Source organism: Oryza glaberrima, chromosome 5 (assembly GCF_000147395.1).
Source record: "Oryza glaberrima chromosome 5, OglaRS2, whole genome shotgun sequence".
NCBI classification, from domain to species: domain Eukaryota; kingdom Viridiplantae; phylum Streptophyta; class Magnoliopsida; order Poales; family Poaceae; genus Oryza; species Oryza glaberrima.
The window spans coordinates 5377683-5404882 of NC_068330.1; the positions used below are offsets into that span (position 1 = coordinate 5377683).

At 41.0% G+C, this 27200-nt stretch overlaps 2 protein-coding genes across 3 annotated transcripts; one reads left to right on the plus strand and one right to left on the minus strand.

Moving 5' to 3' along the window:
- On the plus strand, positions 1-5369 carry LOC127773398 (cytochrome P450 90D2-like). The gene is made up of 7 exons (XM_052299459.1): positions 1-425; positions 532-874; positions 1569-1718; positions 1836-2102; positions 3377-3466; positions 4004-4338; positions 4977-5369. Exons 1-7 carry the CDS (start codon positions 1-3, stop codon positions 5062-5064), a joined length of 1698 nt encoding a protein of 565 aa, XP_052155419.1. The 3' UTR covers positions 5065-5369.
- A 239-nt stretch (positions 5370-5608) lies between these two features.
- LOC127773397 (casein kinase 1-like protein HD16) lies at positions 5609-14849 on the minus strand. 2 transcript variants are annotated; one of them, XM_052299458.1, is made up of 16 exons: positions 14479-14849; positions 12530-12664; positions 12369-12442; positions 12144-12213; positions 9808-9863; positions 9649-9720; positions 9458-9552; positions 9322-9388; positions 9094-9223; positions 8787-9005; positions 8422-8552; positions 8179-8353; positions 7909-7999; positions 6691-6848; positions 6331-6519; positions 5609-6256 (listed from the first exon to the last, which is right to left on the minus strand). In XM_052299458.1, exons 1-16 carry the CDS (start codon positions 14566-14568, stop codon positions 6197-6199), a joined length of 1812 nt encoding a protein of 603 aa, XP_052155418.1. In that variant the 5' UTR covers positions 14569-14849; the 3' UTR covers positions 5609-6196. The 2 variants fall into 2 exon arrangements, with proteins under 2 accessions (XP_052155418.1, XP_052155417.1); XM_052299457.1 differs by having other exon boundaries at positions 8422-8564.
- Positions 14850-27200: the final 12351 nt, after the last annotated feature.

Sequence of the window (27200 nt, forward strand, 5' to 3'; positions counted from 1 at the left end):
ATGTTCTTTGTTCACTATTGGTTGACTACATCTATATATATCGAAGTAATTAAATATATATATAGGTTTTGTATCTATAGATACACATTCATATATATGCACTCGATATATATAGACGCACATCTTCTCTTCCAAAAGCTGGAATACTCGATCCTCACAGTCACACAACTAGCAACGCCGGCGGCCATGCAACCACTCGCTGCCGGCGGCGGCGTCTCTTGGCCGTTGTACGCCGCCACCGTCGCGGCGGCGCTGCTCGTCACCGCCATCGTCCTGCGGCTCGCCGCGCGGTCGACGGCGGCCGCCTGCAAGGCACGTCCCCCCGCCGGGTCTCTCGGCTGGCCGCTCGTCGGCGAGACGCTGCAGTTCATCTCCGCCGCCTACTCCTCCCGCCCCGAGTCCTTCGTCGAGAAGCGCTGCCGCCGGTGAGCACCACCGCCGCCGCCATGGAACCGGCAGCGCGCGTACGTAGTAGCTGCGTCTGTGGTGCTGAAAATTTCTCTTGTTCTTGTTGATTGATTGATTCCGTAGGTACGGGAAGGTGTTCAGGTCGCACCTGTGGGGGTCGCCGGCGGTGGTGAGCGCGGACGCCGAGGCGAGCCGCGCGGTGCTGCAGAGCGACGCGTCGGCGTTCGTGCCGTGGTACCCGAGGTCGCTGATGGAGCTGATGGGGGAGTCGTCCATCCTGGTGCTCGGCGGCGCCCTCCAGCGCCGGGTGCACGGCCTCGCCGGCGCCTTCTTCAAGTCGCCGGAGCTCAAGGCCCGGGTCACCGCCGACATGCGCGGCCGCCTCGCCGCAGCCATGGACGCGTGGCGCGCCACCGCCGCCACCGGCGCCGGCGCGGCCGTGCGCGTCCAGTACGAGGCCAAGTCGGTACGTACGTGGCATGACACGCGCTGCTACCTACCTAGCTATAGCTAAGCTAGGCTAACCCAAGAGAATATGAGGAGTAGCTTGCATTGGAGTGGATCGTTTGTCCGTTTATAAGTGTCTTTTTTCTTCAACTAATAGTGAAATTCATAGGAATTTCTTCCTAGAGAAACTTCAACCCCTATAGAAATGGGGATCAGAGCCTAGTTATCATGTTTATGGTTTACCTACTTCATTATTAGTAATATCTATGGAAGTACTAGATATCCCAGTATATATAGGATTCTACAACATATGGACCGAGCTCCTAACTTGATGAAAAAGTCTTAGCCTAGCTAGAAATATATCCCTTCATGCAAAAAAAATATCTCGATAATATTGCGTACAATAATGCAAACTATATTAATTTTCTTATAAAATTTCTAGTGTGTAAGATGATTGTATGTGGGAAATATGTATTCTCTATATTATCTTTTTTTTGTTTTTATATATAGTAATAAATTTTATTGTCTACGTACGTAGCACATCTTATTGACTTCGATTCAAAAAGTCAAAAAATAATGCCATGCTTATACTGTACACTTAATTGGCATTTTTCCGTCGAATGTGGAATTATAGAACTCCTTGTTCTTTAATTTATTTGTTCTGATGTTGACTGGCTAACTTAATCATTTTTTTTTGTTCCATCGCTTCATAGATTGTTTTTGAAATCTTAGTGAGGGCACTGATAGGGTTAGAGCAAGGTCAGGAAATGAATTACCTCAGGCAGCAGTTCCACATATTCATTGCCGGCCTGATCTCCCTGCCCATCAAGCTTCCAGGGACTCAGCTCTACAGATCCCTCAAGGTAAACACATATATTAGTCAATTCGGCATGCGAGTTGCTCCAAATTTCTGAACAATAATACCCACGTGACAACCTCTCAATTTTATGCTTCTTTTTTTTTTGTATATATACATCTAGGCTAAGAAGAGGATGACAAGTTTGATACAAAATATCATTCAAGAGAAAAGGAGGAGGATCTTTGAAGGCAAGGATCTCTGCGCTGTTTCGCGCGACTTGATCGATGTGCTGATGAGCAACGGGAGCGACGAGCTCAGCCTCACCGACGAGCTGATATCCGACAATATGATCGACTTCATGATCCCCGCAGAGGACTCCGTGCCAGTGCTCATCACACTTGCCATCAAGTACCTCAGCGAATGCCCATTGGCTTTGCAGCAACTAGAGGTACGGTATATATATGCTCTAAAATGATTTCTACTTTTAATTGTAACTAAATTCGGGTGTTTGAGAAGAGAGGTGCCAGGGATGGGATCCGGGTTTGAAATTCCGGTTCAAAATTTCAAGAATTTCCTTGTGGGAAGTGCCTCCGGCAAAAAAAAAGTTTCAAATTTGTTTGAATTTAGCAAAAGGTTGCTCAAGTTCAGTGAAAATCTATTCACTTTTAATTTTTTGGTTCAAAAATTCTTAAGCTGATCCCCTTCCTGAAATTTTTTTGTATTATGAAATGCAAATATAAACATTAATAATCATGTAGATATCATTGTCAATCGATCTCTTGCATGATCATGACTTGAACCATCTAGTGCGTGCATGATTAGTATAGTAGTGCTATTTGTCAATTTGACAAGCTGTGATATGATATCAATGTCCAGGAGGCCCAACTGACTGTTTGTTGCCTAGCTCTCTGGCGTGCAACCTTAATTAGATAACAAATTCTGATATGCCGGCAGCACCAGGGCATTTGATGTAGACTCCTACCTAAAAACACAAGCACTATTCTGTTGACCCATGCACATCATCAAGTCATAAGAAAGTCTTAATTATATTCCAAGTTGAATGTACGATAAGGTTTACAAAAGGAAATACTCCCCTTGTTTTCAAATAACCGAAACTGGACATTATTTATTTTTCAAGCTTTTGGCTACTCTTTTTTTTGGCAAAAAAATTGCAAATACTAAAAGTGTGTTTTAATTAAAGTTTATATGCATCCTAAATATAAGCATAAAACTTTCATTTATTTTAGTCTATATCCTTTAGTTTAGGAGCAATTATTAGTTGAAATTGAAATAGTAATACATTTATTTTAAAACAGAGAAAGTACTATATCCGGATTAATAACACTTTTCATTTTGAAAAAAACACGGTCTTTAAGAAACAACTTTGAGCACTATTTTCTATTATAATATTTATAAAATCTTCAATAAATATATGATTTTATTAAAGTATTTTTAATACTAATATATATATATATCATATTTATAAGATAAATATTTTACAAATTATTCACACTAAAAAATTTTAAATTTTGACATCAGCCTTGTGCGAAAAGACAAGTATTATCGACCGAGGGAGCAGTACATTACTAGAAATTAATGTGCTAGCAATAAATGGAATATGTCCATTGATTTTTGACCTGTAGATATTTTTTTGAAGATTTAACTGTCCTAAAGAAAATGAGTAGAACAAGGAAGATGTACTCATCTTTGTACTTAATGCAGGAGGAGAATATGGAGCTGAAGAGGCAGAAATCAGACGTGGGCGAAACCCTAGAGTGGACAGACTACATGTCACTGACGTTCACGCAGCATGTAATTAATCAAAACATATTACATATGTTGGATATTCCAAGATTCACCCTACCGTATGTGTCTGACATGTGTGTCTAGAATCCACATATGGACTGACATGTCCAGACCAAGTCCTGATTCCTTAAGCTAATGCATAATCCCTCTGTAAAAAAAGCAAACAAACTTCTAGCTTGGCAAAGCGGAACAAAGGAGAGAGAGAGAAACTAAAATACCTAACATTTTAGTAACATTTTAGTTTAAAAGAAGCCTTACATTAATAGATTAATAGTATAGTAGTATTGATGGGTTGATAGATAAGAAGTATTGAAGAGATGTAAGCCACGTATAATTTGATTTATTTGAAACAAAATTTAAACTCCATGAATTAATTTATTTTAGGACATGGGTATAATCTTCTAGAGTATATATACAACCAAACTCCACCATATATACATATATATGCCAATATGAATGCATTCTTTAAAACAGAATGCATTTTTACTTGTCGTCCATCATGCATAATTGCGAAGTTACGAACTATGTATATTTTGCGTGCAGGTAATCACGGAGACCCTACGGATAGGCAACATCATCAGCGGGATAATGAGGAAGGCGGTGAGGGATGTGGAGGTGAAGGGGCAGGGTGACGTGGTGATCCCCAAGGGGTGGTGTGTCCTCATCTACTTCCGTTCTGTCCACCTAGACACCAACATCTACGATGACCCCTATGCCTTCAACCCATGGAGATGGAAAGAGAGGGACATGGCGGCCGCGACTGCCAACAGTGGTAGCGGCTTCACTCCCTTTGGGGGCGGGCAAAGGCTATGCCCAGGGCTAGACTTGGCCAGGCTCCAGACCTCCATCTTTCTCCACCACCTCGTCACTAATTTCACGTATGTCAACTGTACCTACCTAAGTACATATGCATTCTCGCTTCAATTTGGTCACGTTAACACGTTGTTTTGGATAGATTTTTTTTATTACACGGAAGATACACCACACGCGTGTGCGAGCACGCACACTAACACTTATTCAAAAATAGAGACCAAAAAATTCTTAGCCTCACTATATTCCTCTTGAAAGAGTAAGTGCATATACATAATATTTGTGAATACCATTATGATCAAAGTCATGCACCCACTACTCCAGCATCACACTACTAGTAATTCTCCACCGTTTTGGACATTGACGTAGTCTTAGAAATGCATATTGCATAATGAAATTTCTGAAATTTTGGAAGTTTGGGACTGTTTGTCCTGCTAGATAAGATATTCATTAGACCATAAAGAATTGGTTTTTAAATTTAGCAAAATATGTCCAAATTTTAATATTTGGGGTCTCGAACTTTCGAAATGCCAGTTTTATCAGTCCCCTTCCCCTCGATTTTTTTTTAAACAAAAAGAGAGATCCACAACACTAAACCCCGGTTTCTACATATATCATAGTGTCTTTATAAGATATGTTAAAAAATATATGCATAGGGAATGAACTGGTGCTTACTGTTGCTTGAATGGATGGATCTCTGTTGTAGGTGGGTGGCACAGGGGGACGTCGTCGTCAACTTCCCAACAGTGCGGCTCAAACGAGGAATGCCCATCAAGGTCACGCCCAAGACATAACATGCAATCAGTCCAGATCATTTGAAGGTGAGAGGAGAGTGAACTATACACGTGTATGTACAACAAAGAGAGAACAAATGACAGTTTAGATAAAAGGAAACCAGAAGCTACAGTTCAGTAAATCCTGTTTCTTTTTCTCTGTTTTTCTTCACCCCTTTGTGTGGCTATGTAAAGTCGACCAGTCTCTGTTCGAAGTGTCCCACCAGTTTGGTGAAAGAGTTGAAAGGCTAAAAGCAACAGCATGTAGATCAACAAACATGTGTAAATACTTGCTGAATCAGTGCTTTCTTCGAGTATTTCGAGCATGTGGTTAACTTGATGTGATTTGTGAAGTTTCCTCTGATGTCCTTGCCGCCGTTCATCCATTGGTGATACAGTGACTGAACACAAAGCTACCAAGATCAGAAATATCAGAGGGGCTGGGAAAGCAGGTACATATCAGATTAGCACCAAATCAACAGGATCGCAGAATCAGATATAAATGAGTAGAATAGAACAGAATTGCATAGGAATTTGGAGATGAATAACTAGTGACGAAATGTACTGTGCTTAGCTTCATGCAATCTGAAATTAACCAAACAGAATTACACATAAGTGATGAAATGCAAGAGTGAATGATAATAGATTCACCAGTCACTAGATGCATGCATTGCAGATTTAATTTACAGATGAGAACTCCGAACTTTGGAGCTCAAAAAGAAAAAAAGAACTCCAAACTCTAAGCACTATAGGGGGTTCACAAACACGAAAAAGCCAAAACAGAGAAATAACAGGACCGCAGACTCGAGTTAGCTTTGTACAATTTTGTCGCCTACCTCCAGGTTAAATATTAATTTAAACTATATGCACGACTTCTAAACATGGTACAACTCGCTAACTTACAACATTGCGACTTTAGCAATCTATGGACAAGGGGGTACAACAACAGGACAGCACAGTATACATTATGCAACTTCCAGGCTGGGGCACCTATACAGAACACACGCAGGAGGCTTGGCCATCTATCAACTCAGTTAACTATAGGTAAGCAATTAAAAATATCATTGCCCTTCAAAATTCGCCTTCTAAATCATATCTCCAGCGGTTGATATGAATAAACTCTACAAAGAAGCAGCCAAACAGAATGTGGACCTCATGACACCGTTCTTCCATAGCAAATGGAAGCTAGGTAAAGATTCTTCGACCATTTCTCCTGCAGATATATTAAATCATTATAGTTGCACAAGTATGGCTGTTCAGTAGAATTTAGTCAGAAAATCAAATTACCTTCACATGCTGGCTGGGGAAAGCAGATGTCCTCAGGGTTTCCTGTGTTTCATCAGCAGGCTTTCTTCTGGGAATGCTCAAGATAAATGCCGCCTGGTCCCATGTAGCTGCTGTTGCAGTTATGCGAAAACCATTGTCCCAACGCCGATGTATTCCCTCACTTGGATACAGGAAGTCAAGCTCCACAACCTACAAAAGAAAATTGTGTTGTCAACCGAAGGAACTGAATTTCTACCCCTATTGTATATCATATCACTGTTGAACCTAAGCTATCCTATTGAAGATTCAGAAAGGGAAAGCACATACATGTGTATACATGTTTTAGGTTAGTAAAAGGCCTGATTAGAAAGACAGAAATACCTGATCTGTAAAGCCAGCATTCCGGGACATGACCACTGCCCACCGGCTTCCTGCAGTGGCCATAGCAGTGACATAGAAACCCTCCTTCCACTTCTTGTTTATCCACTTGAAGGGAAATGAGTCGCTTACTTTGTAGGATTGTTGGGCATATTGCGTCCCTGCTCAAAATCAGTTACAATCTATAAGGACATGCTAGTGTAATAACAACAGGGGAACGTATCCTGTGCACACAAACTTTCCATGTACACACCAACTAATAAATTTCACCAAAAAATCTAGAAAAAAATGTATATGTACTTTGAATAGCATTACACTTATGTGTAAAGGCCTGGTTTAGTTCCCCAAATTTTTTTCCCAAAAACATCACATCAAATCTTTGGACACATGCATGGAGCATTAAATATAGATTTAAAAAAACTAATTGCACAGTTAGGGGGGAAATCGCAGGACAAATCTTTTGAGCCTAATTAGTCCATGATTAACCATAAGTGCTACAGTAACCCAGTGCTAATGACGGATTAATTAGGCTCAAAAGATTCGTCTCGCGGTTTCCAGGCGAGTTATGAAATTAGTTCTTTCATTCGTGTCCAAAAACTCCTTCCAACATCCGGTTAAACATCCGATGTGACACCCAAAAATTTTCTTTTCGCGAACTAAACAGGCCATAATCTTAATCTCAAATTCATTATATTTTAGCTGTAACAAAAAAGATACAGTTTCTGACAGTTTTAAGGGAATAAATCGGCAAGAATTTTGTCTTTTTTGTTGCTCCATATATAGAACGAATTTTTGTAAAACTCAAAGTACATGTACAACTTTTTGTAAAAATTTTTGGTGAAGTTTGTTAGTTGGTGTGCACGGTGTTTACACAAGAAGGCTTGTGTGCATAGGATATTTTTCTAAAATATATTCAGTTTCCAGAGCCTCAATTTTTATGCTTGCAACGTGCTGCTAAATATCCTTGAAATTTGCATGTCCAGGCAAGATTAATCTAGTCTAATAAACCACACAACATACTTGAAACAAAAGAGTCCCACTAACATCTGTCAATGTCCTATTGATGTTAGAAAATAGATAATGCCATACAATATAGGAAAAGCTCCAAGATTACTGAGAAACCACAGAACCACAAAGCCAGGACATAAAATGATAGGAATCCTGGTACTTGGCATGCAAGAGTGCATGTCTTATTATTGAGAGCAGGAATCAATGATATACCTCTTGACATGACCACCAGAGAACTGCCATTGTTTGCACCTGCTAATGAAGTGATATAGAAGTTTCTCTCCCACTGATCCATTATCCATTCCTAAGAGCATCATAGGCGAGCATATCAAAACAATTGGAACATAGCAGTGTGAAACCATGTAAATCACACTTAGCTATTATTGAGAGTGTAAGCTGTAATATTGATAGCCACCGATGGATGAGAAGGATAGGAGCATGCAGGAAACAAAGAATACTACTATAATAATTTTAATTACTCACCTTGTGAAGAAAATGTTGAGAAAGCTCATATACTTGAGAAGTAAATCCAGTGCCAGCATCCATTATTAAAGCCCACAGATTTGAACAAGAAGCCACTGAACTAATAAACAACCCATCTTCATTTCCTTTTGTAATATGCTGTGCTAACCGACCATCTGCAACATTGTAGTGATACCTGCAGAAGAAGTGTGGTCAGATTGAAATTCTCTTTCCAACTATAGTGGTCGATGCAACAGTTCACACCTTTGCTTCATAGGCCGTCTAGCATTATAAACACTAATCCATTGAGTTGCAGGCATGCCCATTCTAATCTTCTTTTTTGGCTGCTCATCATCATCTTCATCCATCGTTAGGCGACCTCTTTTTTGACCAACCTGATATATAAGCTAGCAGAAGTTCAACAAACACTTAGTCTATTAGCTAACATCAACACAAACGAAATATTATTATACAAATAATGTTCTCCCCAAAGCTCTTGCCACAAAAGCAATGTCTAGGACCAATCTAAAATTTAGCATTTACATGACTTTTAGAATTCGGACACAGCTACAAGCCTATTAACACCTGTGAATTATGAGAAACAAGAAAGTTGGTAAGCAATGCAGTACCTTCTGAGCACCATCAGTGTTGATTGGCCTTATGTCTGGGTTTGGACCAACAATGCCATCAAAAAGAGAAATGCACTTTGCATAGTTTGGTTCTTCATCAAACTTTAAGTTCACTACATACTCAATAAACTGCCGGAAAGGTTGTGGACAGAAGCAGCACAAAGATTCTGGAGAGGTCGCCATTTTTTTCTTGCAAACAAGGAAACCTTTATTCTCTCCCTAAAATATATCAACACAAAGGTAACTAAGGACAAAAGGTTGCAAAACGAACAGATAAAAAAAGATTCGCACTGCAAACAAACTTCACCTGGTATCCTTGCCAAGGAAGGCGACCCCGTAAAAGAAAAACAAGTGTATAGGCAAGGGATTCAAGATCATCTCTTCTGCTTCCAGTTCTTCCTAAGTGAGCATGCACACTAGCATAGCGAACAGTTCCCCTTTTCAGGTAATCAGTATGACAAGTCAGTTTATTAGTAACACAAGAAAATCGAGGGCTTTAGGACTTAGTTTTCAATAAAGTATCTCCCTCACAAACCTAAAGATATCGGGCCTCTGATCATACTCAACATGCTCCCCCGAACCAGTGTCTTTCCACCTAGTAGCTGTGATGAGAATAAATATTGAGTACAAAAACAGTATAATGAGGTTCTTGTGAAATGAAACAGAAGTACCTAATCCAAGGTCAACAAGAAAAAGTTTTTTCTCTTCCAGGGTTCCTGGGGTTCCAAGCAAAAAATTCTCAGGTTTTACATCACCATGAACATACCTAACATAAATAAGAGTTAGCTATATTTCAAAATGCAACATGCAAAAAACTATTAGGCTTCACTGCCAAGAGAGGATCAGAGAAAAAAACAAATACCCTTTCGAATGCATCTTCTCCAATATGGAGATTGCTTCTATAGCAATACAAGCAACCATTTCAACAGACATTCTGTAATAGAAAGAAAAATATCATATTAATTGAGCTAATTAAACATGAACATTCAAGAATATATTGACGAACAACTAGAAAACTTACGAGTGGGAATTATTATTCCAAACATCCCACAGGCTTGGACCCAACATGTCCATAATCTGCATATAAGTTGGTTTGCATCAGAGAACTTCATGTTTTCTAGGTAATGAAGAACCAATCCATTTAATTTTGCTCTGTTCATGATTAATTATGAATCAATGTGATAAAGGAAAACAGAAATATCTTGGCTTGCGATTACTAAAAGTTGAAGATCCACAGAGTCAGGCTTTCATGCCTACTTTGGCAAAGTATAGTTAAGAGTGCCTTTCTAAATGAATGGTCTGACACACACTATAAACAAAGTTCTATCTTAAAAGTGTAATGATCTGAGAATACATATTTTACAAGATTATAGGAAAACATTTTTACTCCACATCTCATATCAAAACTTTTGAGGGGAAGTAAAAAAGAAGTTTTCCCTAGTTTCTATAAAATACATGAACAATTTTATTTCTTTTGTTGGCAGATTTAGTGCAGCCTTAGCAGGATCTTTCTTCAAAGGCTATTGGATGTGAGGCATGAAGACACACTACACAACATTGGAAAGGTATCGTTGCAGCATCGAGCATATGGTCAAAAGAATAGAGAAACAGACTGGACACTGGAAATAGCGAATTGAGAAGGTAGTGGTTTCTTGCTTCGCGAAATAATACATAGGACTCCGTATACAGAGTGCTAATATATCTTGCCATCGAAGACAAGGACGGCTTGTTAACCGAAAACTTAACTAGACTTGCCTAAAATGGATTTCCCTAGCCGACTAGAACTAAAGTTCCTAATGCCTTGCACCTTCTTCTGTCATGCAAAAAGAAGTTGCTGATGCTGTCCTTGAGCTCCAACATACCTTCTGTAGTTCATCCACAATAGGAATTCAGAACATAATTTTAAGATTGTGCGCAATCTACTGCTCAATCTAAATTTATCTACTGTCTCTGTGCACAAAGGCACTGGTTGCAATGTTATTAGACCATCAATTTATCACTAACTAATGTTTGATAGACACATGGGAATTCCAGAGAACTGAAAGGATATTTGTGATGTTTGGCGTTTACAGATGATTGAGTGAAGAAAAATATGTTAGATAACGAGATTTTCCATCATACATCAGGGTGTAAAAGGAGCAGGTATTTCTTGCCTCTGCCTGCCCAGGAATTGTGGAGCAGATAGAATGGAGAAATGGTAATTTGGCATTATCCATATCCAATTTGGAATCAGAGAGAATTTAGGATATGATATGTTGATATATGATTAGGGCTATCCACTGACATACATCCGAATGCAAGTGTTGTGATAAACCTATCTGATTTCACTTAAGATTACCAACATTAATTGCTATCGTTTTGACATCTTACAATCTTAGTTATCAGTCTACCCATGCTCACGCTGAATGTACCCATATTGTCCATGGTCTCATGTAAGGATTAAAGGATGCAAACATAGTCTGTCCGACCAACTGACTGACAGAATGCAGAGTGGATACGGGATAGAGAAATGGTTATCCGGTACTATCTGATTGCGACTAATAAAGAAACATGGGGGAAGGATGCGGGAGTTGTCATCTCAGTTTGCACCCTCTCCAATTCCATCCTACATACAAATTGTCCATTGCAAGCTACAACTCCATTTTGTGTCGGTCACCAGCAACAAGATTGTGGAAAAATTTGACAATTTGTTGATGATGTTTTGAATTGATTCAAAGTAAAGATTCAATGTTGCAGCAGTAATCACTCGAACAACCAAATAAAAGATAATTCTTCTAAGTACATAAAACTATTCTGCTGTATGATTATTTCTACTAAGCAGCAGAACTTTGTTTATCGTATGCTTACATCATATGCAGAGCACCTTTCATCAATGGTCTCAAACTTTTAACTGATAATAACTGCCATTAATGTTTTTTCATATTATTGGACATTACCTGCTAATGTTACTAATGCCAGATTGCCCTTGCCAGTTTTAATGATTGAGTGAGCTAGTGCTATCCCTCCCTCCAAATGACTTCTACACAGTATACACTGCTATTTACTACTCCCTCCTACCCAAATTGATCATCATATAGTGGAATCTGAAATTTCTCAAACTGATCATCATATAACCGCATGGACACCGGTTTCATCGGAATACAATTAATGCAGCATGGGATAGTGTGTGCATGCTAGGGTGTAATTGGCATGGTCTTTTAATCGATGCATGCATTGTGGGAGAATGTGTGCATGGTGTCTTGATTGATGTGATTTAAATTATCCTTGGTCTTGGTGCGTAAACATATATGATGATCAATTTGGGATGGAGGGAGTATATAACACATAAAGTGGGGCAAAGAGTATATGCTCCGTTACCATGATATAATAATCCCCCTGCCTCCCTTTATAATGTACTCTTGGTACACCATGAATGCCGCTTAGAGTGCTGCCAAATGGATGTTTACAGAAAGAAAATGTTAGTATGCATTCTAGAATGCCAGCTGCCATCAAAATGTGTACAGAATAGCAAGGCGGACAAAGGTTGTGCTGAATAAAAAAACAGTTGATCATGCCAGAAAAAATGGACAAAATGTCACTTACTTGTAAACTTGCCACTCATAGGGAGCTCCATAATTGCAGCCTTTGCTGGTTCGATGTTCAAATTTTATTGCCACCTGGTATAAAGAAAAGCGTGAATATAAATGCAACTATGATATTTTAAATATGGAAATGAAAAAGACATCCGGATTAGAAGAGCTGACCTCCAAAGCATTTGCTCCAGGTGTCCTGTCGGTAACACCAGGAGAGGAAATACGCCGACCAACATATACTTGCCCAAATCCTCCCTTTCCCAGCTTTCTATCAAGTTTGTAAGTAGGTGAATTGGCAACTTGGACCTGTTCAAATAAATCAAAAAAGAATTTGGGTCACCCTCAGAAAATCACCCAACACACCATTTAAGGTACCCAGGCTATACCCAGGCTATCCTATTCCGCTGTTTTGAAGTCAGATAGTCCTATAACTGCAGTAACTGAAACGAGATGCATGTACCTACAAGAGAATTGAGTATAGGCATCTATAAGTGTACATGGCTATATGCAAAATGAGAATGGTTTGGAATTTTGTATGAAAGAAAAAGGTCAGCTTGTGTTTTTTTGTAATGATAAAAATTAGGCCTCCAATGTATATTATGCCACAGAACTTAATCACTATATAAAATGCAAACAAGAAAAGGGAGACAAACAGCTAAGTGCTAGCAATTAATAGGGGCATCAAATGCAAAAGATTTGAAATATATAGTTATCTTGAGCAGCAGGTAAACATACTCATCTATGAAAACTAACATCAAACTTCAGTGACTGGGCTATTACCTAATAGAATTGCTGTATACATTAGCAGCTTTCTGTAGATTAAAATGGGAGGCCTAATGTGGACATCCTATTATATTACTTAATCATTGCTATGCAGTATACAGTAATATTGTGTGGATGGAACAAGCCCAAGGTGCAACTCACCCAATTCTCTCAATTCCATTATATATAACAGGTCAACTAAATGTTCTCCCCTTTCATCACACATCCACATGGAATTTAACCATTCTATGTACTACTATACTTTAGACAAGATCATGAAACACACAACATAGGGAACTTGGGGGTGTCCTAAGTATCAACAAAAAGATCACACAAGTTAGAAAACAACATTGCTGCGTCACTGATATGCAGGTCCAGACCCCATATGTCATCCTCATATGTATATTTTAATCTATACATGCTTATAGTATAGCTGAACAACTTTTCGCTATACTTGGTAGCTCAAACAGTCATGTTATTCAAATTTCAATCTGAAATGTTAAACAGCATGGTACTATAAAATATGAAAACCATACACTTCTTTGACTGTTGTTCAGTACGCCACTTTCAATCGAGGCCACTAGATCAAACCCATTAAAACATCAATCATCAGATCATACATACTCGAGAGATGCTTTGATTAGACACCTAGTTGAAAGGGTGGAAGTACAAATACTAAAGAAGTAAATAATATAAATGCATGCTATTTTGCACAAAAAGTGGCACGCACATTGCAAATGGCAAACCAGAACCAGAACAAGAACTATATAAGGTTTCATGTTGCTCGTCTATAAGAAAAGCGCTTGCCGCCCTAAAATAATAAATACTTGCACAACATATCTCAACCAACCTAATCTATTCGCTAGTCACTACATATAAACACCTCCTTTCAGAATATTGCAAAACACAGTAATGTAGCCTTTTTGCATAAGTAACTACTACATTAAAACATTCGAACTCGTGCGCCTATTTGTCAGATAAGGAAACACAATTTTTTTTCTAATCCCCAACACCACAAGACAAGAGCATGAAATCTGCGCACAACATTTCATACTCATAACTCATCCATAACACCAAATAACCTCTCGAATCCTACTGTTCCACAGGTGATTATCCACACTATCCCATACCTAACACCAATTTTCATCCATCCTCGCGCTTCTAGCATGCAAATTCACCCCCCAAGGCCCCAACCCCTATGCACTACGGCCAAGCGGCCTCACACCCTCATCGCTTCCCCCCAAGCACGAATTGCGAGTCCAATCGCGGGTGCCCAAACCCTAAACGCAGTGCCCAATTTCGAACCCACACTACTCGTGGCAAAGGCAACAAAGGGAGGAGAGGAGATCGATCCTCACCGTCTCGGGGAGCGGCGTGGAGCTCCCGTCGTCGCCCGGCGCCGCGCCGGCCTTGTCCCCGCTCCCGACGACGCTGTCGACGTCGTCCATTACCACTTCCCCCCGCTCTCCAGTCCCACGAACGCGGCTCGGAATCTCCGTCACCGGGAACCGCCGCGTCGAGAGCCGGGGCTCGCCGGCGTGGTGTGTGCGTGGATGCCGCCGCTTCTACGAGGGCCTCCACCCGGCGTGGGGGTGGATTGGTCTAGGGTTTGGAGCGGAGGCGGCGGCGGCGGCAAGGCGGAGGCGAGGTGGTCGGCGACGGAGAAGGGAAGAAGAAGAAGAAAGAAAAGGCGAGAGAAAAGCAGAAAGGAGAGGAGAGGAGAAGCGATGGAAAATTCTGGACTCTGCTCGTGTGATCGATTCCTCCGGCTCGTCGGTTACGGGAAATTTCATTTTACGCCTTTCAGTGGGGAAGACGTATCAAGGTAAGTATTTGCGCTTTCGTGAACCGTCGGGCATCTCGTCCGCGTGGGACGGCGTTTTTGGTTTTCGTGGAAGTTCTGAGAAATTGATCTCGTGATTATAGAGTTCTTAGAAATTGGATACATCCAGCCTTTACTTAGAAAAAAAAGCTATAGTTATCAATTATAATGTTTTTGGATAAACCAAAAGCAAAAGTTCAACCTAATAAAGTTAAAGAAAGGATATACTTGAGAAGAACAAGCACATAAGAAGACAACTTAGGTTGTGTTCGGTAGCCATGGTTCCTAACTTATATTTCTCGTTTTTCACGCATACGCTTTCCAAATTGTTCAATGGTACTCCCTCCATCCTAAAATATAAGCACTTTTGAATTTTGATATGGTATTCAAGATGTTACTTTAACCAACAATATCTACAAAAGTAAGATTTTTTAAATAAAAATAGTAGTATATTATGATAGTTTGTTCAATAATAGATCAAGTAACATCAAATTTACATGATTGATTTTTGTTGCTATTAATGGTCAAAATTAAGAAAGTTTGACTTGGCACTGTTGTAAAAATACTTGTATTTTGGAGCGGAAGGAGTATGTAATCAATACTTAATTAACCAGGTGCTAATGAGTCGCTCAGCCTTAGGGTGTTTTCTTTTACCACCTCTTTCGTCTAATACTTCATTGCTTTCATGCGCACGCTTCCTAAACTATAAAACAATGTGTTTTAAATTCTATAGAAAAGTTGCTTTAAGAAATCTGTTAATCTATTTTTAAGTTTATTTTAGCTAATTTCTAATTAATAATGTGTTAATGGATAACTTCATTTTACATACAAGGAGGTGAAGTTTCCAACCTCTACCTCCGAATGCAGCCTTATCAGGTAAACAATTTGATTGCTAAATCTTTATTCAGTGTGGGGGAATTTCTCATGCTAGATTGATGTAACTTTCTACTCCTAATGATGTGTATTTATTTTTGTGTTTATTTATGATCCTTTTAACAGATACAATCAACGAGATGACTTATAATTATCGCTATTTAATAAAAGAGCACCACATGAAGCTACATCGTTTCATTAATCTCCGTACATTTTTACAAGGTGCTTTGGTGATACCGGATATGACTAATCACAGTACTATTTTGGATTAAAATTAAAACGTGTTCTACTAATATTTTGGTAACTTAAATAGTAGATACTGGTGGGTTCGGTTTGAAGCCAATGTTCAGCTTGGCACTTTTTGATAACATTACACTATCCAAATGAATCATTTTTCTTGGGCTTCTGAAAGACAAAGAGCCTAAGCCCTAGATGTGGCCCAAGTATCACACGAGGTTTAGTGGTCAGGCCCAACCCAAGGCACACGACCTCCCCGCATCGCTTCCTTGCACGACTGCGCTAGTATAACCTTCTGTGAAGTAGTAGCACATATTTTTCTTTCATTTCCTTCCCTTTTTTTTTCAAATGAAAAGCAGCACCGATTTTGCTACTAGTAGTACTAATTAAAGTCATCATCATTATTTTTTAAAAATAATAAACACAGAACAACGCATACACTCATCCCTATAAATGCACGCACGTAAACTCTACTTCTACGAGCATCTTTGAAGACAAGACCGACAAATCCTTTATATTGATGAAGTCACCATAGGTGCCTCACTGTCGACGGATACGTCACCTACCACTGAAATCACAATGCCGTTAAACCCTACCCTATGAGCACCTTCGAAGACTGGGTCGGCAAATCCTTGAGTTTGACGAAATCACCACAGGTGCCTCGCTGTCGCTGTTAACGGGTACGTCGCCTGCCACTGAAAGCACAATGCCGTTAAATCCTGTAAAATTCGCTCGCTACAGGCCCTTTCGTGTCATCATCATTATTTTACATTCAAGGAGATACCAAAGTTTATGTTATAGTAAAAGTGTACATCTCTACATATTATTTTATGACAAATGAGTTAACCAGGCGTAATAACAGAGAATAATGATGTCAAGCATTCGAAAATGAAAAAAAAAGAGAACAATTCAGTGCAACACAAGTCTGCTTTCATCACTAACCATACACGAGAAAAAAATATAAGAGAATATTTTAAAGCTCCTCGTGCTCTAATCAAGGTTCACTGCTACAGAAAACATCTTTCTAAACTGTTAAAAGTGGTTTTGAAGGCGGTCAAGCCACCCATAGCGCTTTAGTTGTCTGTAAAGATTACGATTGGGTAGGTGTCATAACTGCACGTGAAAACCAATTTTCGCAAACTGTCAAGTTAGGATACCCAATTGCAACGACCTTTCCAAAAACAAATTAATCCAGAAACCCTAGTGTTTGTCCTCGAAGCCGTCACCGCCGCCGTTAGAACCCACTATCATCGCAGCTAACAACTGGCAAATTACAGTAGTCATCGTAGCCCTCGTCGTGATTGAGGTCGTCATTGTCTATGCATGGTCGTCAGATCTGCCTCCTCTTCACCACATCGCCTGAGCCCGCTGTGGATCCACCGCTCTTGAGCTCACCGCCGACGGATTCGACGCTCCCATGGCCGTAAGCAACGAATCCCCTCTTCCATGGTCACCACTATCGCATGAAGCCCACCGCTAGCATGGTCGTTGCGACTGCTTGAAGCCATTGCTTCCACCGTCCTCGGCCTCCCAACAGCGGATCCACTAGTCCCGTAGACGCGGGTGGTGGATCCGCCTAGCCCGAGGCCACCGCCACTCCCCAAGCCCATTACGCCACTGCCTGGAGAGGTGACTAGGTTGGCTAAGAGTGGGATAGAGAAGAGAGCAGGGGCGGAGCCAGAGAGAAATCAGGGGGGTGCCTAACCTTCTTTTGTGCACAACATAAACCAGGAGTAGTATTATGCAGATAATTGTGTATCCTAAACATCTATTCTCCCATTGATGGCATTATACTAGAAGGAAGTGTTCAGAAAAAGGACAGAAATTGTGTACCTGAATTATGAAATCAGCTAAAAATATTTGTGAAATTGATAATTTGTCAATCGTATAAAAAAGTCACAAATCACAAAATATATCATAAAAAATGTGATATCACTGTCTTCATTCATCCATTAGGACTGAATAAAGAAAGAGAGAAACATAGTTAAATTTTAAGTAAAGAATAAGTCATGAAATCATTTACAAATACAAACAGTTATCTATTCGAACTATGCACAACAGTACGGTCAAATACTCAAAATTTGTGAAAGTTCAACTTGAAACCAGACATTAAAATATAGAGAAAAAACTATTCAAGATTAATTAAAAAATTTCAAGCTTTATGTTGGTACATATTACATTAACTGAAAACAAAAGGAATTAAGGATGACATGGGACAAAAGGACCTTGCATCTGCTCACTTGCTCTAGTGCCCGGTTGGCATCATTGGCTTGCCATGTCGGGCTGTTGGAGAAGGCGACGCCGTCCAGTCATTCCACGAGGAGATGGTGATGACAAACTTAGACTCTCCTCACAGTGCTCGCCCTAGCCAAATGCCAACAAGCCAATAACTATAAGGCAAAATCATCCAATCAAAGATTCAAGAGCAGCAGCGAAAGACGAAATCGGCATGGCGGCGGCACAGTGCGATGGCGTGCTATTTTAGCCAATGGGCGACGGCGTGGCGTGGCGTGGCGATTCTAGCCAACATGCGGCGGGCCGGCGGCGGCGCAACGCTGAGTCGAGGAGAGAGAGGAAGAGACGGAAGATGGAAAGACGATGCGTACCGTGCCCAACGATTGACGTTGGATTAACATGTGAAGCACTAGCTATTGCCTTGTTGGGCCTTGGCGTCTTGCAGATTTTGGGCTGAAGGCCGGCGAGGGGGTTCCTGAGTTTTTTACCAAGGGGTGCCTGTACGGTGGATTTATGTCACGCCCAGAAATTCCCGAATATAATTCCAAACAGAATGTGCATTAAAATCCCCGTCCAGGACCAGTTGGGGTACACAAACAACAATGTTGACATTCAGATCCACATCTTACAAACATCATAAAAGTCTTACATAAATGCAGCGGAAAAACGAAAGACAACAGGAGCTAAGCCTTGACTAGAACTGCAGCAGGAACACCACTCCACAGGCATCCTCGACGGCACGGACGAAGCCTACTCCTCGGAGAAACCTCCATCTAACACATACTCGTACTCCGGGATTGGGAAAAAATAGAGCAAGACTGAGTACTACCCACTGTACTCAGCAAGTCATACTGGAATAGGGGTATGATGCAGGGAATTATCAAAGGAGAGCTAGAGTGGTTCATTTGCATAAAGCGAGCATTTATAAACAGAAGTTGAAAGAATTAAACGGTTGCAATAATTAATTAATATTGATCATCCGCTGTCCAACGCTATCCCACGTTGCAACAGGCCCAACCATCCATCTATACTATCCAATTTCATTAGACTAAACTAGGGTGAGACTAATCACGGTGAATCTGGTTGACCACCCATAACCGCGGGCACGGCTATTCGAATAGTTTTACTCTGATCAGAGATGTACAACTGTACCCACAAGACACAGCCCCACGACACGTTTCCGTGCGCCGACCTGCCACCACGACATACCGGAAAGAGGCTGTGACAGGACCCTTCGCATAACCCCCTCCAGCCAAGCACACCGCACCTCAGGTTTCACCCCCGTCCCCGGCGGGCGACGGGCAGTCCCCTCTCGTGCCTAGGTGAATCCGGAAGCGACAGAGGCCGTCGCAGGGCCCGCCCCGCTCCATCATGCCCACCCTTGCCTGGATGCGTCAGTTAGAGGAAAGCTACACTACAAGCCCAGCCGTTGCCCACGCTGGCTTGTGGTAAGTACGATAAATTCTTCCAGGGCATCCCGCGAACCGGTCCTTAACTGCCATGGGTGCGACTAGCAAAACCATGCACCCACAGCCCACCATGTGATTCATTTTAATTAACCAATACCAAAACGGTGGTACTAAACCAACCTTACCAATTGGACCTAAAGTCTATATTTTAGTGAGCTTTCCCCATTGTGTGCTAGTGGAACTAAGCATGGCTAAGCAATTCCTAGTCCAAAATCTATTCATGTTATAACCCAAGCTAACAAAGGAGCATGGTATCAACAATGGCATGGCTGTAACAATATGTAAACACCCCATAGTAACATTATAAAACAATGCAATATTTGAAGAAAAACAATAGAGCATTTGCAATATAGGATCAACATGTTCAAGTGACAAGCATGACTTGCCTTGCTCTGTTGCTGGAGAAACCTCGGCGACTATCTCGAAGTACACCGGAGCGTCGGAAGAACCGGAATCTAGCGACATACAAGGCAAACATTGCAAACAGGCTATAAGACTACTGAAACAGAGAACAAAACCATTTTTAATGGATTCTACACATTTTTCTTGATTTACTAAGACTTGAATGGGTTTAAACGGAGCTCGGATGAATTAGTTATGAATTTTAGAAGATTCACTGTGTTTATTACTATAACAAAAAGTCCTTAAATCATTTATTACGCAATAATTCCCAGGGCTGACGTCATCAAGGGGGGGCGGCGCCGACATGCGGGGCCCACCGGTCAGCGGCTCGGGAGAGAGGGAAAAGGGGCGCCGGTACGCGGGCCCACTCGGCGGCATCTCAGGGGGAGGGGACGGTCCACCGTGGACCGGGACCACGCGGGTGGTCCACCGCCGGTCCACGGGACCGACGGCCCAGATCGCCCCCGGGGCTGATCGGACGGACGGCGGCGACCCGGCTCGGCTCGGCTCAGGGCTGGCCGACCGGCCACGGCGATGGCGATGGCGCGCGCGCGCGCACGCGTTGCCGGCGACGATAACCGGCGGCGGAGGCGGCGGCGCGAAGGCGACGCGAAGGCGGCGGCACTAAGCGGTGGCTAGGAAGGAGAGGGAGGGGAATAGAGGGGGGAGGGATGCCTCACCGAGAGTGGCCAGCGCGGAGGAAGACGACGGCGAACGGCGACGGCGACCAAGGGCAAACGGCGGCGACGGGCGGACGAGGTCCGGAATGCCCTAAGGGAGGAAGAGAGAGAGGTTAGAGGGAGAGAGATGAACCACGGCGATGGGAAACCATGGCCGAAGGCGGCGGACATGGCGGCTCTCACCGTCGCACGGTGGGAACGGCGCTCCGGCGGCGAACCTCGACGAAGGAGGGGTGGACGGGGTGGCCCTTGACCTTGTGAACCCAACGGCGGCGACGGCGCGGTGCGGCGGCGAGCCTAGCAGCGGCTAGCGGTGGCCGGAGTGGCGGGAAAGGCGGCGGCGGGTGGATGCACGGTGCGGGAGCGATGGAGAGCTCAGGAGTGTTCGGCGAAATGGGGAAAAAGAGAGAGGGGGTGACGGCGGAGCTTAAATAGGGAGAGAGGGGGCCGGACGTGGCCGAGAGAGGCGGGAATCGCCGGCGAACGTGGGGGAGGTGAGAGAGAAGGTGGGGGCGATTCAAAACCGAATCCCGCCCCTCTCGTGCGCAAGCGCGGCCGGAAGACGCGGGGAGAGGGGGCGGCGACGTGGCGTGGGCACGGGCGACGCGACGCGGCGTGGGCGCGGGGAAAGCGGGGGGAGGTGGGGCGCGGCGGCGGCGGCGGTTTCGGGGGTGGTGGCCGGCGCGGGCGGTGGGAGGTTGGGGGAGGACCCGATAGGTGGGCCCCACCTGTCGGTGACTCCGGGAGAGGAGGGAGGCGGGGCGGCCTGGCTGGGCCTCGGCCTGCGGCCGGCCCAGCAGGGAGGAGGGGGAGAAAAAGGAGAGAATGGGCCGGCGGCCCATTCGAAAAGAAAAAGGGGAAAAAGAAAAAGAAAATGGAAGAAAAGGATTTTCCCTGGAATTAAAATATTGCTTGCTCAATTTTAATTGGTTAAAATTATTTCTAGGGCTCTGAAAATTCCACTAAAAATCCTGTTAGTGAATTTCGACATGTAGAACTCAAGAAAAATTCCACATGCCAGATTCGATTATTATTTGCGTTACTTCCTTAAGGTTTTCTCTTGATTTGCACCGGCATTTTCTTAGGGTCATTTATAAATTAAATTTTAGGCTTGGGAGGAGAACTTCGGGGTGTGAGAATTTATAGGGGTAATAGCTAATTTTTTGTTTTGGCCCGGGTGCCTGGGAACCCCCTGGGTCTATTGGGCTCCGCCCTTGGAAGAGAGGGGTGGTGGGAGTGAGGGAGAGGAGTAGGAAAAGGAGAGGGAACAGGAGAGAAAAGGTAAGGGGCCAGATGAGGGAGCTGAGTGGAGAAAAAAATAGTGGAGGAGTACGGCCATTGTAGGGGTTGGAGAAGATGGAGAAGATAAAACATCGTTGCGACGGGACTTGGGCGAACATCCCGAATGAATTTTCACAGACAGATCTCTTTTTAGCCCGATTGTGAAAATAAAGAGGTATTCGTAAAAATCTAACTATTCTATAGTAGTGCTTTTTCCAGGGACACTTTAGAACTTAAGAAACGACATAAAAATGTTCAATACAAGCGGTTCAAATCCTGTAGTAATATAATTTAGCGGTCAGTTATACTTGTCCTTGTTTCATCCTGCTATCTCACGTAGTTCATGCATGCAATATTCAGTGAATAGTCTACTGTTCTCGCGTAGCAAAGCTATATTGTGCTTGCGGGTGCACATGATCCCCCAAATTTCTAATTTCTCACTTAAAAACATTAGAATGTATAGTGTTATACTGAAATTTTCTAGATTTTCAATAGTAGTGCACATCTGTTTTAATGCTAGCTTCGCCTCCGCTTGCATATAAGCCTCCTATAACATACTATCATCTAACATTTAAGTTAAAAAAAAAACTCATCTAACATTGTATAACTAACATGTAGGTCCGCTCTTCGCGTCAGATAATTGGTCAGGAAAATTAGTTCATCGATACTTGAGTTCCGTCGAAAAGTGAGATGCGCAAACTGCAAACACAACAAGCATGCACCGTACCGATATGATGCACATGCACGGCGACTGTTGCTCCGATCCAAGTGTTATAATCGTGTTCCAAATCTCCGAAAGTAAAAAGGTTAATCTCCAAAGTTCGATTAGAATGAGAGTCACGTCATCTCACAATTATTGACCCCGATTGAAAAGCAAATCAAGTGAGGTAGGATAAATCTCAACCATAAATGAAGGATAGAGTGGGAGTCATAATACGTAGTATTACAATTCGTGGATAAATTTAGATTTACCATCAAAATACGTATTATAATTGGTGGATAAATGAAATATAAAAGGATGACGAGGCGTCAAAAGCGATATCTCAAGCAGCAGCGAAGAGGAGGGTTATGGTTGGATACATAGAGAGGACGGAATAACGTCGAAGAAGATGAATAGAAAATTTAAGACTTAATCACAGTCATTGCACTCATTGTTTTTGTTCAGTTGAAAGATGAGTATGGTATTTCATATTTCAATCTTATTTATAATATTATTATAAATAGCACATCCATTAAATCAATTAAAGAAAAGAAGGTGACAAGCGCAGTAATGAAAAAGAAATTATTAGCCGTTATAATAAATATTTTTATTTTAGAAACAAGATAAATTTGCGAATGTCATAGAAAATATTTGATGCATACATTTATTAAAAATTTAAGTTAATTATCTATACCTAATTAAAAAATAAGTAAGACTTCCTTGAATTATTCTTGTCCGTCATTTTTTTTCTTCCGCAATGTGGTTTTTTTTCCATGGTTTAACGTGGTTTTTTTGCCTGGTTTTTTCCGTACGGTTGGTTTTTTCTCCGCACGTGGTTTTTTACTTTGGGCCCGGTTTTTTGTCCGATTTTTTTTGTTAGTGGGTCGCGTTTTTTTGTTCCGGTTTTGTGGTGGGCCCCGTATAAAACCAAATCGGACCAGAAAAAAATCAACTGGCAACACGACAAAAAACCAGATCGAACAAAAAAACCGTTCACCCGTGACCCGGACAAAAACTACTAGATGAAAAAACTCGGCGACCTAGATCGGAGCAGAAAAACCATGTGTATTACTAAAAAAACAGATCAACCATGTGTATTATTAGGAGAAAAACCACATTAGACGGAAAAATATAAGCAACCCGGATCAGACCTGAAAAAACCATGTGTATTATGCAACATGTATATTATTAAAAAACCAGATCAGGCAAAAAAAAACTCGGCAAAAATCATGTGTATTATTAGAAGAAAAGCGAGATTGGACCGGAAAAAAAATGAGCGACCCAAATCAGACCCAGAGGTCGCCGTTGTTGTTTCTCTCTCTCTACCATGTTGTCAATCGCGTTTCTGCTTTTATGGTTTTCTTCGTTACCAATGTCCACCATCAATAGATGAGTCCAATTGTGGGACACGTCCTACCACAGTCGTCACCGCCGTTTGATCGTCAGACCATCCACGCCCATCGTTAGTATTATGAGAACATGAATATATCAATATTAAATAGTGATCTTTATCCATCCTAATTATCATTAAAATTTCTAATCAATACTTAGCCTAGCTAAGAAAAAAATTATCCATAACGAAGCACGGGCATTTTGCTAGTTATAAACAACATGTATAGAGGGAGACTCTAGTCGGACGAACGTGGGACATAATGCGCTGGTTAGACTTGGTGTCTGTAAAATCTTGTGTTAAAAGTCGTCAGGCTAGGCTGGCTGGAGTGCTGGACTGTCTGCAAGAGTAAAAACTGTCTGCAAGAGCTAGGGAATCTTTGAAATTGTTACTACTACTTACCGACACCTACCCCCTCAATGGAAGATTTGGCATAAAGGTGCTCTTTAACTTCTTTTAGGACCCATGCATAAAGGCAATAAAGCAAGCACTTTTAGATTCAGACATGCCAGATACTCCCTCCGTTTTTTAATAGATGACGCCGTTGACTTTTTCTCACATGTTTGACCATTCGTCTTATTTAAAAAATTTACGTAATTATAATTTATTTTATTATGAGTTGTTTTATCACTCACAATACTTTAAGTGTGATTTATATCTTATACATTTGCAAAAAAAAAATTTGAATAAGACGAATGGTCAAACATGTAAGAAAAAGTCAACGGCGTCATATATTAAAAAACGGAGGTAGTATATGGAAGTGGTTGCTGAACATGGAACACTATCGATCCACATTTGTTTTGAATATGCATATAGAATTTGAAGAAGAAATTTGTTAAATCATCAATCAATTTTTTTTAGTTTTTCATTTCAAATGAAATGATCATGCGTGCATATTTTATGTTTGAAATTAACTAGTAGTTACAGAATTCCAATGGACTTGACAGATCGGATGCTGGGAATGGTGGGGCTCGAGCCCGAAACTCCAAAACGGCTTCGAAAAGTCCCAGTGCAAGACACTAGCAGTGTTTAGTACTCCTACTAGCTGAACCCAACTCCCTATATTGACACTGCTTCAATACGTTGCTTCCATTTCATATAATCATTTTAATATTTTTTTCTAATCAAATTTTTGTTTGATCAAGTTTATAAAAATATTAGTAACATTAACAACAAAAATTAGTTTTATTAAATCTAACATTAAATATATATTAATGACATGTTTGTTTTAGGTTAGAGATGATATAGCTTTTTCTAAAAAGTTGTACACATTGGGGAAAAAAATCAAAGTGTTATATATATAAAACGGGGGAGTAATTAATACTCTTTCCATTTTATTTTATAAGTCGCTTTGACTTTTTTAAGGCCTGATCAAATTTATAGAAAAAATTAGCAATGCTTATAACACCAAATTAGTTTATTACATCTAACATTAAACATATTTCTATAGTTTCATAAAAACTATTGCTATATTTTTTTATAAATTTGATTAAATCTAAAAAAGTTTAATTACTAAAAAGTCAAAACGACGTAATATGAGACGGATGTAGTATAACTTATTTCACACCCAAGTCCTAGATGTCATATACAAATTAAACTACGTCTCAAGCAAAACTCAATCTTCTTTTGTTTTAGAGTACCGTTAATTAAATTCCCCCCTCATCATAACTCCTTTGTATTTGCCACATCATTATAAGTAGTCGTATGTACCACATCGGCAGACAACATATTTAATTCTATGGATACTATCGTGTACGAAGTATTGGGACATCATGCACAGAAAAATATTTAGCTAAACTCTTGGGTGGCTATTCTCATTGTTTGAATGCAACTAATTAGTTACAAAATTTTTTAGAAGAAATTCAACGAGATAGATTAATATGTGATAAATTATTTTACAAACATACAAGATTAAATTTAACTTTTACAAGTTAAAGAAAACAATTTTAACTGCGAATATACGTCAACTATAGTTTAATTTGTTTTCTTTTGTTTTAACTTATAGATATGATAGGTTGAATTTTAACTTACATCTTTATATAGAGTGATGTGTTATATATTAATCTATTTTGCTGAAGTTTTCCATTATCAGTTAGTAGATGACACGTAAATAACAGGATAGAATGTCCACTACCCCGGCCGCATGCACTTGGCTCGCACGCGGTCGCCGCCGGTTGGGTGAGGTGGTGACTCGGCCGGAAGCCGACGCGTACCAAGAAAAGCCGCGCGCAAAGGCGCAGGAAAAGCGACCCCCTCGCGTTGGTAGCGCGTGCAGGCGATCGATCGAGAGATGGATGGATCATTGGTGGCGAGCGAGCGAATCGTAAAGCAGCCAGAGCCAGCGTGGTCACCACGACGACGACGACCCAAACTAAAGATGGCCAACTCACATCTCATCTCATCTCATCACGATCACGGCTTTTTCTTTTAATTTCTCCCTTTTTTGTCTGCTCCAATCCATTCACTTCACATTTTGGTTCATCTATAGGTACATGCATGGCCTGCCATGCATGCATACTAATTTTTTCCATTATAATGGATGACACATATACGAAGTGAGCGTAACTCAACTGATTAGATTTTTTTTATGGTGGAACCAGCTACAAATACTTGTATTTACGGCTAATTATTTTTTTAATAATCCATAAGTGACGTACCCATGTGATACATTATCACTAAAGTCTATATATACGATATTGGAATAATATATTATTGGTAGCGTCCAAAAAGGATGCAACTGAACATATGCAAGAAAGCACGCAGCATATATACAGGCTGCCCTGCCGTGCAGTGCAGGTGAGGTGAGGATATATATATATATATATATATATATATATATATATATATATATATATATATATATATATATATATATATATATATATATATATATATATATATATATATATAGACGCACATGAACTAGGGGAAACTATTCTAATTCCTTATGGATTTACATCAAATTTAGAAGAAAAATATATATGAGGGATA

Excerpts from the sequence above, each read along its gene's own strand:
- LOC127773398 (XM_052299459.1), top strand. The coding sequence starts at position 1 with ATGTTCTTTGTTCACTATTGGTTGACTACATCTATATATATCGAAGTA. Across the intron at positions 2,103-3,376 it reads TGGCTTTGCAGCAACTAGAG|GAGGAGAATATGGAGCTGAA; the intron begins GTACGGTATATA and ends TACTTAATGCAG. Across the intron at positions 4,339-4,976 it reads CACCTCGTCACTAATTTCAC|GTGGGTGGCACAGGGGGACG; the intron begins GTATGTCAACTG and ends TCTCTGTTGTAG.
- LOC127773397 (XM_052299457.1), bottom strand. The coding sequence starts at position 14,568 with ATGGACGACGTCGACAGCGTCGTCGGGAGCGGGGACAAGGCCGGCGCG. Across the intron at positions 6,849-7,908 it reads TCTGGTGGTCATGTCAAGAG|GGACGCAATATGCCCAACAA; the intron begins GTATATCATTGA and ends GATTTTGAGCAG. Across the intron at positions 6,520-6,690 it reads ATGCTGGCTTTACAGATCAG|GTTGTGGAGCTTGACTTCCT; the intron begins GTATTTCTGTCT and ends TTTCTTTTGTAG.